The following is a 15035-nucleotide window of genomic DNA, read 5'->3' on the forward strand; positions in this document are numbered from 1 at the left end:
ATATGTGAAAAAAAAAGAAAAAACGATTTATAACTTTCGAATTTATAATTAATACAGTTAAATTTGAGTGAAATTTAAAGCGCATAACCTTGAATTTCGGGTAAATGTTTCTCATATTGATTGAAGGCTCCACAATGAATCATGAAAGCCAACCTCTTGACCCAGGCTAATCTAATACCATTTTCCTGTTCAGTCCTGCTAAAAAGCTGCATGAAAGATGACGAGTAGTTGGTGTTCAAAGGAGACAAATGACCTATAAAAAAGAAATTTCAGTTAGATTTAGCTACTGAATAAGAATGTATTAAAAAATATTAAAATAGTTTTTCCCAATAACACACAATGATCCGATTAAACAAGTTAGTTGATTTAGTGTTAAGATAAGTTTCCATAAGATAGTTTATTTTTGGTTTATGACCAAAAAGGATTTTTAAATATGCCAAGAAGGCTAAGACACAAAAACAAAAAAGAGTTATTTAAAAATTTTATTTTGACTCTTAAATATTCAAAAAAATATTTGAGTTTGAAAATGGTATTTTGCAATTATTGAAGCCCAATTATTAATTTTTGAGGTTCAAAATAAATTAACACTCTAATGAAGTGACGAAGTTTCCGGTTTACTAATAGAGAAAAAATTTATAGAATATTAAGATTTACAATTAGGGGGAATTTGTTTTACTTTTTGAGTCAAATAGTACTGAATTAATTGTTAGATTTTAAAGTATTTAATAAAAAAATAAAATTTCAATTGAAATTGACTAATCCTGTTTCTATATAAGTTTTCATTCTTTCTAAATCCCCACTCTGCACTTACGGTTGTTGGAGGGTTAGGATTTATTTACAACATTTAAAAAAAACTCTCTAAAACTTTTCATCAATTCGATATATATTAAGAATTACTGCATTTCATTGATATTCTTTTTAAATTCATCGTCGGATAATTTTACTTTTGATTTAGTTTCCAGCTTGTAAATTAAAAAATCGAGAATAAGTTTTATTTAAAATACTAATAATTATTTGGGGAAAATTTGAAGAAATGTTAGAAATTAGCTATCCAAAGTTCATGTTGGTTTTTCTTTTTGCGATAATCAATTTCTTCACATCAAAATTTTATTGGGGATATTTTTGATAAATTTTTAACAATACAATTGTAATTAGGCATTTTAAATTTAATTGTTTTTTAAAAAAATGGGTGGAGATATTTTTTTAAAAAAAACCCTTTTCTTTCTTCCTTTTTGTTTATTAAAATAAAATAAGATTTTTCTTTCTTAGCTTCCACAAAGTTTATTTTTAGGGTATCAATTAGTGCTTTTATTAAAATATTAGATAGCGTCTTAATTTATCCTTGTATATCAAAAAATTATTGTTCTTCACCTGCAATTCTGGGTTCAAATCCTAGAAGGATCGAGTTTTTCTGAAGCTAACTAGAAGGTTGACCACTATGAGGAATGATATATAAAATATCGTAAACGATAGCGTGATTCTGTAAATATATATCAGAGAACCGACAGTATTTTAATTTTTTAAAATACACCCGGGCCAGGCCGGGTCTAAATTTTTCTTTTTTAAAATATTTTAAATTGCCATTATCATCTTTAAAAATTAAAAATAAATATAATATCTGTTAAAAAAAATCCGGGCCGGGACTGAAAATATAACACCCGGGCTAGGCGAATTTTTTTTAATTCAAACCGGACCATGCAAATGATACCTCTGCAAATCTCTGATATATATATAAAAATAAAATGTGATTGTCGTTTAGCAAATTGCTATATAATGACCAATGCTATAGATCATTACCCTTTTTTATAGAATTACATAACATTTAAAATACTTTTCTCTTGTATTTATTTTAAAAAGCAACGTTAACTTTGCCTTCTCATAATTTTCCAAAGAGTAAATAGTAATTTTTTAACATAAAAAAATATATAACTAGTATTAATTATATATTTGATAATTTTTTAAGAAAAATTATAGTTCCCTTATTAATATAAACACCTTCACTACTCTAATGCATATAAACTTATAATTTATTAATACCAATAATTTCCTTGAAATAGGCATTATCGGCTAATATAAGCCGATTAATGACGAATCCCAATGAGATTAGGCTAGTTATGTCGGATGATTTGAAAAAATTCTGATCGCAAAAAAGATCCCAGCTATCCTTGCGAAATATTTTGAGGAGAGATTGATTGACATTCATCTCGGATTCAGGATTTTTAAACATTTTTTCTAATATTTTGGCGCTAGCTTCGAAAGCTGGAGCGTTAAAATATCTATAAAATAAATAATTTTTAAAAATAATAACCACTTATTATAAAAAGTTTTACAAACTTAAAAATAAACATAACTTTTTGTGGAAGTGTTGTTAAACGGCTCATTTTGAGCCGATTTTTTAAAACGGCTAACTCAATATTTTAGCCAGAAAAATATTGCCTAAGCCTCGAGATTTCGAAAATAAATGCCTAGACCTTTGTTCCTTCTATGAGCAAAATCTTGAAGCTTGCGTAATATTTTTCTGGACGAAATATTGAGTTAGCCGTTTTTAAAAATCGGCTCAAAACGAGCCATTTAACAACACTAGTGGAAACAAGTAATAATATTGATTAATTAAATGTATCATCATTTTATATATTAATATAAAACCTGCGTTCTTTAAGGTAGGGAAAGATGACGGGTGATATAAGAGTGTATACGTAAGGCCTATTTCCGCCTACCGTTGTTTTAGAAAATTCGTCAGAGTATAATATATCCATGATGTCAAATACATACTGTAAAAATAATTAAATGAAAAAAGTAAACATTAGTTTTATTATCATCCGAAATATAAATCAGAAACCTGCAGGGGTACCATTTGCACGACTCGGCATGGATTTTTTAAAAATATATTTACTTAAAATTTTTATAGTTAATAATGACGATTTAAAATATTTGGTTTTGAAATATACGGGCCGGGCCGATCTGGGTATTATTGTAAAAAAAATTTTTAGGTCCAGCTCGGAAATATTTAAAACATAGCCCGGTTTGTATATAAATAATTTATATTTACATTCTAAACTGGATGACATTACACGTTAAGAAAATTCTAATAATTTGATTCCAACGTTTCAGTGTTGTGCTATTAAAATAATAATCAAGGATTTAAATAATTAACAAAAAGTAAAATTAAATACAAATGCCTATCTTCAAATATTATCAGCAGCGATATGTAGATTAGTGATCTGCATCGGGCATAATTTTTGAAGGGCTAGCCCAAAAAAATTATTTGTCAGACCGGCCCCAATTTATTTAAATATAGAAATATTTAATATTTTCTTAATTCTAAAAAAAATATTGGCGTCTTGTTTCTTGCAAGAATTTAAAATATATCAATTTATTCCATAAATTTGAGTGATATCATATTTAAAATTTTAAGCCCGACCCGGTCCTGCTCTTTTTTTAAATATTAGGCCCGACCCAGTCCGAACCCAAAATTATTTTTTAAAAATAGGGCATGCTAGGGCCGAGATTTGCAGATTTCTAATGTAAACACAATGAGAATATTAAATATATGTTAATTTCTATCCTTTCCTATTGTTAATCAATCGGGAAATAGAATAAAAATAAAGGCAGGTCCTTAAGCAGATTCTTTATAAAATATGTATCTATTTGATTAAGAATATCAAAAAGAAACACAATATAGGATCTTGTATCTTTTGCTAAATAAGAGTATTTCAGATAAAAGATACCTTTTATGAAAAATTTAAATTAGAATAGTTAAGGATAAATTAGATTTTACAAATAAAATTTATTTCCAAAGAAAATAAATATATAATTAGATAAAAATCCTATTCTTGACATTGAACACAAATATTAATAATTATTTAATTCATGCAATTAACATGATAAATATAGTATTGAATTAAAATATAAATGAAAAGTTGAATAATTCTATTGTATAATATATTTGCGCATTCCTTCTGCACAATGCCATAAAGTCGATGAGGAGGTCAAGATAAACTTTTCAACCTGTGTAACACAATGATTCTATATAACATCGTTTTTCCACCAAACTACAATAAAAGTGTTTGTCTAAACAATAAGAATGGAGAGATTTCAAAATCAACCAACAGATGTCTATATGATATTTAACAAGTTGATTATTTCAACGAATTGAAAAATAAAGTCCAAAAAATGGCATAATGTGGTTTTATTTATCCAGAGGTACTATGACTAAATTTTTAGAATAGTTTATTATCTTAAAAACACATGATATCACGATGACCATAATAAAATATATTAACAATTTATTACATATCATTCATATAACCTTAATTAATAACCTAAATTGACATCATTATTAAAATGATTTTATTTTTTAAACGAAAATACTTTCAACAAATTTAAATAACCAAATAATTATTATTTTTATATCTTGATATACTATGTTCAAAGGGCAATCCAAAATGATAGATAGTAAAATATAAATAAATATATTGGCGTTGTATTTATTAGTAAAAGGAAATTACTATTGCATATAAATAAATAGAGAAAAACTTGAATATATATTGTGATATATATTTTTATCATTAATCATTAGCAATTTTTCGTATTCTATATATAATTGATAAATTTTAAAAATAAAATGTCAAACAATTTTTGTCCTTTTTGATAAAGTATAAAATATCCTAAAATAAATTATAATTTTCAGTAAAATAATATAATAATTGTTAATAATTTAGAAGCATACAAAATAATGATAATGTTAGAAAATAAGATGTATCAAATAATGTTATAGAATATTGAATATAGAATAAGGATATAATAATCAATTAAAATTTATAAACTGTAAAATAAAAGGCGTATAAAATAAAAATTAATTTTAAAATATAAAGAGAGGGAAGGAGAAAAAATTAATTAGAGAATATAAGGTTAAAAGTGAATATTAAATATTTTTTTAAATAATAAAAATATCTGTATTTTTGTCAAGGTTTTTTGAAAATAAAGTATCCAAGAATCAGATATAAAAGTATTATTAATTTTGTCAAAAAGTATCTTGTATTTAGATACAAATATCGCGGTACTGCCCAATCTTGTTAAAAAGTTTAAATAAAAAAAAATAATAATAAAACTCTCACGTAAGCTATAGTATTAAGTGCAGCCACGTGAATTATGCTATTAACGTTTGGACTTAGAATAATTTTAAAGAGCAGATGTTCGTGTTCGGTTTGAAACAATAATCGTGAGTCACGAGATGATTTGGGAGAAAGTGATGAGAAAACATCCAAAAAATTTTGAAATAAAACGTCGAAGGAAGAATTGTCAGATTCTGTATTGGATGCAAAGGGGGATTTGTTGAAACTACCTGTTAAATAAATGAAATTCCACTATTAATAGTAAGAGGTTTATTTTTTAGGAAATAAAATGATTTTAAGGCAATTGTGTATGGCTCTCGTATATACTTAGCTGTCTAACTTATTTATTATAATCATAATTTATTGGTGTTGGTACAACGTAAATTATCTAACTCGAGTTAACTCCAAAATGGCAGCCGAGTTTTGCGTAAATTTTTTGACATCGTGATTCAGACCAATTTTTTCTAAATCTTGAGATTTATGCCTATTTTTTTGGCTCAAACTTGAAATTAAACCCTTAGCCACCTTTTGTTAATTAGCTATTAATAATTGTTAGACTGATTTAATATGATGAGCACACATATTATTGTAGTGGAATGTTTGATATTCGTGGAAAAATTATTATTTCAATAATTATTACTTTGATATACTTCATTCATTATCTTGATTTAATATTTATATATTAATTCTTTTTACCAATTGAATGAAAAGTGCTCATACACGTCTTGCTAGAATCGATCATTCACATCCAAAAAATATTATCCCTACCACTCCTAAACTAATTTATTGTTCACAATTCTTACCTCTCCTAAATTAATTCATTTTTTACAATTCTATTCCACCCTTTAAACTATAAATTCACGATTAGTTTATACCTTAAAACATAAAAAAAAATTTAAACGGAAAATTATTTAAATCAACCTACGACGGGGTAAGAATGCTGAGTAAAATCTCTGTATTTGATGTAATGTTGAGGAAAAGTTTGACCTTTCTCTTCAAACGTTTGGTAATAACGTCGCTGAAAAGCGTAAGAGTCCTGCGGCTTTTCTTCCGCTATAACTGCGCCACGAGGCATGATTTTTTAAAAAAAAATATTAAAAAAATAAATAAATAAAAGCGTTGCCTAATTATTGTTATGTTCTAACTCTCAATCTACTTTATGGGAGAGCCATTTAGAAAACACCATGTTATCTGGTTAAGATTATTAAGGGCCAACGTTGAATAAATGCTATGCAGCTTATTTTTATCATATCTCAAGCGATTTATAATATTATTTTTCCAAATTCGGTCATTGTAAAGACAGGATGTATATATATATTTCTATTAAATTTCAAGTCTTAATATTAATTAGTTCTTGAGATATACGTATTTAATGTTATTTTAAAAAAATAAAAATATCCTAGGAGGACAATAAATTTTATTAATTTAAAGATATTAAAACAATAATTTATAATCTTCAATAATATTCTCAAATTTTTTTAAAACATTAAATTTAAAATTTGCCAATGTTGTACTAATGGCACTGCCATTTTTTTTTGAAACATATGAAAGTTTTTATATTTATTATTTAATAAATATGATATAAAATGGATGGTAATGATTAGAAATTGGCTCTTAAGTATTAATTTCCTTCATACCCATGGTGTACCTCTATAGCTTAGTGTGAATTAGGTCTACAGAAATCGAATTGAATAGTAAAATAATTGTATTAGATAAAATAATGAATGTTTGTTTTCGGATATTTTATAGTGTACATAATAAGAATAAAATTAAACATTGCATAATTCATAATAGTAAGTTAGATGCAATTATAATTTTAAAATAAATTTATACAAAAAAAATCATTTATGTGAAAGAACTAATAAAAATCATGCTTCGGTCTGGAGCTAATTTTCAAAGACCAAAATATATAATTTATTTGCAAATATAATAATAATAAAATATGATAAATAAATAGTTTTGTTTAAAACTTCTATCAAAATTTTAAGAAAACAAATCATACCAGAATGGAAATAAGGCTCTTTGGTGAAATCTCAAGGCTTGGGTAATTTTTGGATTTTATCCATTTTATAATAATAATATATTTTATTATAAAATTTTTGTTATATTATCTGCAACAAGTAAAGGATTTTAAATATCTAACGAGAGATTTAGCCAATTTTTATAAATGTTTAACTCAAAATTTTGGCCAAAAGAAAATTACTCATGTTTATTTATTTTGCCCACATATGGCAGAAAGGTTTGGACTTCTATTGGCGAAATTTCAAGGCTTAGGTAATAATATTTTGGTTTTTATAAGCATGCTAAATGAAACTGTTTAACAACATTAGATATTCACCCATAAACAATGCAAATATTTTAAATGAGATACTTTCATTCGTGAAAGTTGGCTGGTTTTTTTTATAATAGAAAATATTGATATTTTTATGAAATTGGTTCAAAAATAAATGGTAAATAAAACTAAAGATTTTTTAGTAAATATCGGATCGGATAGGTGAAAAATTTGTGGATCGGCACCACTAATAAATCACAATATTAATTTAATATAATTTACCACTTTCTGCCAGGTGGGATTTTTAATTGTAATCACTCCCTTTGGATTTCCCAACTTAACATTTAAATATTTAGTTTTAACTTAGAGTGTAGGTTTAATGTCGTGGATAATATTTGGTAAGAGTACATAAGCGTACTACACCTATAATACATTAATAAAATTAAAACGTTGCAACTAGTTTTGTATCTGAATAAAACTTGAATAGGCGAAACTTTTTGATATTATTTATATTTATTTGATAATTATAAAAAGAGAATACTTTTATCGGTGGTCATAACGAAAAACCTAATTGCAAAAACCGAACCGTAAACCAATCCTAATAATCAAACAACTACCATCTAATCTAAATCGAGAAGACCGTTGACCTTCACTAAGAAGAGCCCTATTATTTCTTCTTCTAATAGCATAATCTTAATATTGCAACAACATATATTTAGCTGTTTAACTAAATTTAAAAAAATATATATGTCAATCATTATAAAAATTATTGATTGGGTTAAATTAACATATACATTTTGATTATATAAAAGATCCTTATATGATTTAATTCGACTAAATTAAATATCCGTAAAATTATTTGGACTTCATTCCATTAGTATAATTGTTTGAGTTAAACTTCGTTCCATCGCATTTATCTTCTGTAAATAATATTTTTTTATACCACAATTTGGACTTGGTTCCATGCCTGAGAATATTCGTAGTTATTATTACTTACCATTTATAAATAATTGCTTAAATTTGTTTTAGGAAATTTTAAACAAGAAGATATTATCATAATCAAAAAAAAAAATTAATACTGAAATAATAGAAAAGAATAAAATATTTGTTTTAAAAAAAAATAATTACGAATATTTGTATATGTTAGCGTCAATGTGTTATTTTTTCAATTTTAAATCATTTTTTGAGCACTTTTTTTAAAATTTATAAATCGTTTTACCGGAAAAATATTCTATCATGTTTGGAATACCTATCTTATGAATTGTAGACAATTTTTCCATTAACTGTTAAACTTAATATAATTTATATTAAAATTTCCATATATATTTTATATAAATTATAAATCACTCAAAGGTTAACAACAAAATTATCTACAATTCAAGATAGGTTTTCCAAACGTGATGAAACATATTTCCGGTAAAATCAGATGTTTAAATCTTTAAAAACGCGCTTAAAAAATGATTTAAAGTTGAAAAAATAACACTTTTTTTCTATTAGTTAATTTCGAATAACAAATCAAATATTGAACAATTTTTATAAAGACCTAGTATGAATCGTATTAAGAATATTAATACATTACTCAATTGGTACGAATATGAATAATTTAATTATTCAAATCATACATATCTCATTATGGTAAAAATATCTAATTTTTAGGTAAGAATATCTTAATTATTAGGTATGAATGTCTCATTATTATATTCGATTTTCTGAAGGCCTACTATCAAATCAATTTGATTTTCTGGTAGAAATACTCACCATTTATATTAAGGGTTAATATATTAATAACTTAAATTATCATCATGATTGAATTAATAGTACGATTAAAATTGATGTTATTAAAAGATTTTATGAACTCGATCAGTAAATAGCGTCCACTGTGAATTCAGCCTAACTTTCGATCAAAAATGAATACAAGTATAACACATAAAAATCTTCATTCCCATATGTAGGGCTGGGAACCAATAGTAAAAACCCAATATTAACAAAATATTGTATTGGTATTGGTATTGGGTCTAAAATATTGGTATTGGTTTAAACAATATTTTCTATTTCTTGTATTGGTATTGCTATTGGTTTATATTGGTAACTATTGGTTTATATTGGTATTGGTTTAAATTCAAATTACTAATTAAAAGAATAGAAATAGTGATTATAAAACCCTTAATTTCTAATTTTAAATAAACATGGGAAAAAAATCATGATACCATAAAATCAGGGCTAAGAACCAACTATCAAAATTTTACTGAATTCAAATTCTTAAACTAGGAATTTATTATGATGTGAATATAAAAAATTTTGATTTATTCTTGTATTTTTTGTATCAACAATAATAAACGTATTGATTTTGAACCATTTTATTTATCACAAAGAACATAGAAAAATAAGTAAACTAAAAATGTAACATAACTGTCTATTTATACAAAATATAATGCAAAATAATGATATAATTTTAATATAAGAAGAGGAAATAATTTTATGTATTTAAGAAGAATCTTGCATGCGCATCTAACTTTTTAGGCACAAGCAAGCTTGTATAGTATGCTCATCTAGTGAACAACGTTGGTCTGTTATAACATACCGTCCTTCTGAAAAAGCCCTTTCAGAGCTAGATGAGGTGGCCGGAATTGCTAGATAATCTCTGGCAATTTTTGATTATTTATTTTATAAATATTGTATTCATTAGTAAGATATCCAATAAGAGTTTCCATATTATTATGCTTTAATAAATGACTTGATAGTTTAAATCTTGGGCCAATCATTGTTGAAATAATAAAGAGGTGTTTATTATAATTATAGTATTTATTAAGTTTTGTTAAGGCAGCTAAAGAAGCTATTTTAAAATAGCATTAGGATATAACTCTCCACATGCTCAAAAATACTGGAATATAAAGGAATAATTGTTGAAATTGTTGGAGTATTAGCACATGAGGCCATCTCTGTAGAAAAATTAAATGGTTCCAGAAATTCTCGGTATATTTCTATATTATTCCAGGCTAAGGCACTAATATAATTTTCTTGATTGGTATTTTGTAAATGATTGGTATATGTTGTCAAATAGGGTTTGAGCAATATTGCTCTTTCAAGCATTTGGTATGCTGAATTCCAACTTGTTGGTATATCCAAAATTTGAGGAAATTTTAAGTGTGGATTTTTTTCAAGATATATTTTTTCGAGTTTATTAAATTTAGATATAGAAAGTTTAAAAATTTTTAAAAAATTTCTTATTTTTTTTAAAGTTGTATTCAAGGGTTCCAATGCAGCCATGACAGCCAAATGTATAATATGGTAAAAGCATTTGCATACACACATTATCAAAATTATCTTTTTGTTTTAAAATTTTTAGAAATGCTAAATTATTAATTGCATTGTCTAATGTAATGCAAAAAAAATCAATTTCAAATTTTACTTTTAATACAGAATTAAAAATATTAAAAATATTAATAGAAGTGCTGATTTAAAAGGAACAAACAAAAAATACAATTAGAAATTTTTAAACATAATTATACATGTTTTTTAGGTACATTTTTACTATAAGCTCTTTTTAGAGCCATCGATATTTTTACATTTTATATTGTATTGTATTTTTTATAATTACAAATTGTATCAAAATCTAATAAATGATTATTTAATTTAAAATCATTATCAATATAATGAATTGTTATGCCCATAAAGGGTATTTTATTTGGAGAGGACCAAATGTTTATTGTTAAGGAAAATTTAGATGTAATGTTAGAAAGTACAGATTTTAAATTGATAAAAGAACTATGATAATGTTTCATAATTTCTATTTTTAGTGTTTTTCTAGAAACTAATGTTAGTGAAGGGTTACAATATGCTATTAAATTTTTAAAAGTGATATCCTCAACTATTGAAAAGGCTAAATTATTTTGAATGAAAAAGTTTATAATAAAATTATTTAAATTAGCTTTATTATTTATATTATTAAGTAAAAATGATTTTATTGTCTTAATTTTTTTACTGCCAATATTTATTTGCTCACATTTCTTATATAATGTTGGGTGGATGGATTTAAGATGTGTCCATAATCCTGAGGTTCCAAAATTGGGAAGTGATATTTTTTTTTTACATTTATTACAAATTGCCTTTTTTTTATTATCACAAGTAGTATAAAATTCCCAGATTTTTGCTGAATTTCGTCTTTTATTAGATATTGATAATTCTTCTTGTTCCTTATCGCTATTATTATTAGTACCAACAGCATCTATATTTATTAACTCTATTTGGTCTTCATTTATTATAATATCCTAAATAAATAGATAAAATTGATAGATATCATGTAAAAAATTTACTTCCATAATAAAAATAAACTATAATTATAAATAACAGAAATATTGATATCACAGTAGTATTTGGAAGAAATAACAGATGTAATCAGTTTTTGCAATGAAAGTAAAAAAAATACCACGATATAATTATCCACGATAAACCCAAATAATTATGATATTTTTAATATTGGTATTGGTATTGGTTAAAATTGTATTTAAACAATATATCAAAACCAATATATTTAGGTAATTGGTATTAGTATTGGTTGTAAAAGCAATACCAATATTTAAATATATATTGGTTTATATTGGTATTGGTATTGTAAACCAATATTATATTGGTATTGGTCCCACCCCTACCCATATGTATGTGATGTTGTAAGGAAAACTACCTATTATTTTACAAACTTAATATTATTATATTGATAAAATTTTAATATTGAAGTTTTCAAATATTGTCATTTTATTATTAAAATAATAAAATAAGATTATTATTATTAATTATACTTCGTTTTCCGATTCCGATTTAATTCAAAATCGGAAAACGAAAATTCTTAGGTTTTTTAAAAATATAAATAATTGAAACTAAGAATGCTTACAAAGTAGTAGCGTTTAGCGTTGTTTTTACTATAAAACGCCTAGATGTTTAAATCGAGGTATTTTTTTTTTAAACTGGGGAAAAAATAAAAACAGAATATTTCGCGTTTTTTCAACCAAAAAAAAGGGTCTATCAATTTGTCTGTTACCATTTAAAACACTTATTTGAAATAAAAAGAAAATGTTTCAATATGTAAGCCCTATAATAAAAATTAATATTATTAAACAAAAAAACGAGCGTAATCTAAATTTAAATAATAAAGGTTTGTTATAAATTAAATCCTTCTCCTGAGTAAGTAAACAAATTTAAACCGATGTTGATTCCAGGCGGGTATGGACCAATCAAAGATGTATCATTTGTAGTGGAGGTGTTCAATGAGTGCCGGCAAGATACAGGATTCGAATCTGGAAGATCGCCAAGGCTAAAGTGGGGTGAATCCACAAAAACGGGTGTAATCGCATGGGAGTTATCGGTTGCTGTTGACGAGGAAATAACTGGATTCCTTCTTCGACGGTAAAAGGCTGGCGGGCTTAAGTCTGAGCGGTCAAGTCGAGAGGAAGGGAAGTCTGGGTGATATGAGGATACTTGGTAATCATTGGCCACATCCCTTTGACGAGATTTTTTTCTCTTTTTAGGTGATAAGGAGTATTGATTGAAAGCAAACCGAATTGGCTTAGAGGATCGGTAGGGGGTGGTGAGAGTTAATGAGAGTGAAGCTGAAGGGGATTCGCTATCCACTTGGCTGCCCAATGTAAGAGGCAAGGAAGGAATGGTAGAAATACTACTCGCGGCAGAGAGATAAGAACCAACGGGTTGAGTCTGGCGTAAAACCTTTAGAGGTAATATTTATTTAAATTATGTTTTTTAATATTTCTTATTGGATCCTTGGCGCAAAATTCTAAAAAATAAAATAGTGTTTTTTATTAAAATAAAACGATAATTAGAATTTCTCTGGAATTAGGACAAAGTAATTGGATTTTATCTATATTTTATTAAGGTTTATAAAAATGATTTTAATTATATTTTTAAGTTAAAATTTTTAGACCGGTTTAAAAATATATTAAAAAATGGAACCGAGAAAATAGAATTCGCATGGGACTCTAGTCATTAGGCTATCAAAATCCAATAAAAAACGACCTTATATTTTTCATATACGGGTTGCCAATAAAAGCCTGTCATTTTGAGCCCTATATAATTGTAAAACTTGTGAAAAATTATATTTTATTATTGAGCTTCTTAAAATCGTCAAAATTTGATTTAGTCGATATTTTTTAAATTGAGATAAAAATTGGCGTCATTCCTTGTCAAATAAAAATCGGGTTTTTAATCCTTCATCTATGTTAAGCCCGTCCGCATATTGTTTTAAATTTTTTAACCTGCTCACCTATAGTTTCGAAAAAAACTATTTGCCCGCCTATTGTTTGAAATTTTTTAACCCGCTGGCTTGTCCATGGCTTTTGGATAAAAATACCCGCCTGCCTACCCATTATTTCAATATTTTAACCCACCCGCCCATGGCTTATAAAAAATATCAGCCCGCCCATTGTTTTCAATTTTTTAGACTGCCCGCCCTTGGTTTTGAAAAAATTATTAGTTAGCTTGCAATGATAGATGTGCAAAATCTATTTTTGTGAGAAAAATTTAATATATAGTTTTATTATATAATTTGGATAAATAATAAAAAATAAGTATATACATTTCTAATATCATAAGGATAAAATATTTATGGCAAATTATAAGGTAAAAAAAATAAAATCCAATTCTGATATTTATCATTATAAGAAAGAATAATGCATCTAAGTATTCTGGATTCAAACAAGTTCTTCTTTGCTATTAAAACCTTCTAGCAATGCAGCGCTGGTTGCTGAAATAGCTAATATTCTTCTTGGTTGAAAAAATATATTTAAAAATTTTTTCTTTCATTTTCAAAATAAACGAATATACATAATCAAATCAACAGTATTTAAATTCAAATATTTTGAGATATCGTTGGGTACAACCCTTTCCTCTTTTACAACTACATCTGCCCATCTGTTGTAATACAATATTGAAGTGAATTCTCTTAATTTGAATCAGGAATGGGTGCATTTAAAAAATTTAAAACGACCCGCCTAGCCTCTAAAAATTTTAAACCGCCCATTGCAGTCCTCTAGTTTGGTGTTCTAATATGCTTTAGGATAGTTGGCGAAATAATAAACAAATCCAAGATTTCTATAAATTTTTAAAGAAAAGGCTAAATAAATTATAAAATATGGAATTAAAAAAATATGATTTGTGAATTATAATATTTATCAATTCTTTTAACAATTTTCCACATCCAGACGCAATGGTTTTTGCCTCTCACTTCGTATACAATCTACATTCAACTCAAATTATCATTTAATGCTTTTAAAACCTTCCTAAATACTCTTTTAAAAAAAGACCTAACATCATAGATTCGAATCAATTATGGGGGCAAACCTGATTATCTCACAAACACTGTGATGGTATCCACCATATTGCAATGGGCTATTTAGAAGATTATTAGCAAAAATAATTGCTAAGGATCAAAACCCAGGGTCTTAACTTATTAAGTCAACGTATCATTTAGGATTTGGTGTTAAGCGAGAAGGCATAATATCTTCACATGCCATTTGTATTATATCCAAAATCCTTTTCCAAACATGGCTATTATAAAGGTAGACTTTAAAAATGCTTTCAATAGCAAATTTCGTGAACAATTCATAAATCGTTTATATCCCAAATTTCCTGTTTATTCAAAA

The 15035-nt window shown here is 25.9% G+C and overlaps 1 protein-coding gene across 4 annotated transcripts in view; it reads right to left on the reverse strand.

Moving 5' to 3' along the window:
• LOC135925092 (uncharacterized) overlaps nucleotides 1–15035 on the reverse strand; it is a 41253-nt gene that overhangs the window by 10751 nt on the left and 15467 nt on the right. For 2 of the 4 annotated variants that reach the window (XM_065460270.1, XM_065460269.1), the window contains 6 exons: nucleotides 12585–13104; nucleotides 6036–6173; nucleotides 5118–5344; nucleotides 2647–2771; nucleotides 2038–2276; nucleotides 89–253 (listed from right to left, as the gene is read on the reverse strand). In XM_065460270.1, the coding sequence (XP_065316342.1) occupies nucleotides 89–253; nucleotides 2038–2276; nucleotides 2647–2771; nucleotides 5118–5344; nucleotides 6036–6173; nucleotides 12585–13104 (1414 nt within the window). Of the gene's footprint in view, nucleotides 1–88; nucleotides 254–2037; nucleotides 2277–2646; nucleotides 2772–5117; nucleotides 5345–6035; nucleotides 6174–12584; nucleotides 13105–15035 lie in introns of those variants that run through there. The other 2 variants (XR_010571525.1, XM_065460271.1) reach the window with 2 other exon arrangements.

Source organism: Gordionus sp. m RMFG-2023, chromosome 2 (genome assembly GCF_954871325.1).
Source record: "Gordionus sp. m RMFG-2023 chromosome 2, tfGorSpeb1-WG-v2, whole genome shotgun sequence".
Classification (NCBI taxonomy): domain Eukaryota; kingdom Metazoa; phylum Nematomorpha; class Gordioida; order Chordodea; family Parachordodidae; genus Gordionus; species Gordionus sp. m RMFG-2023.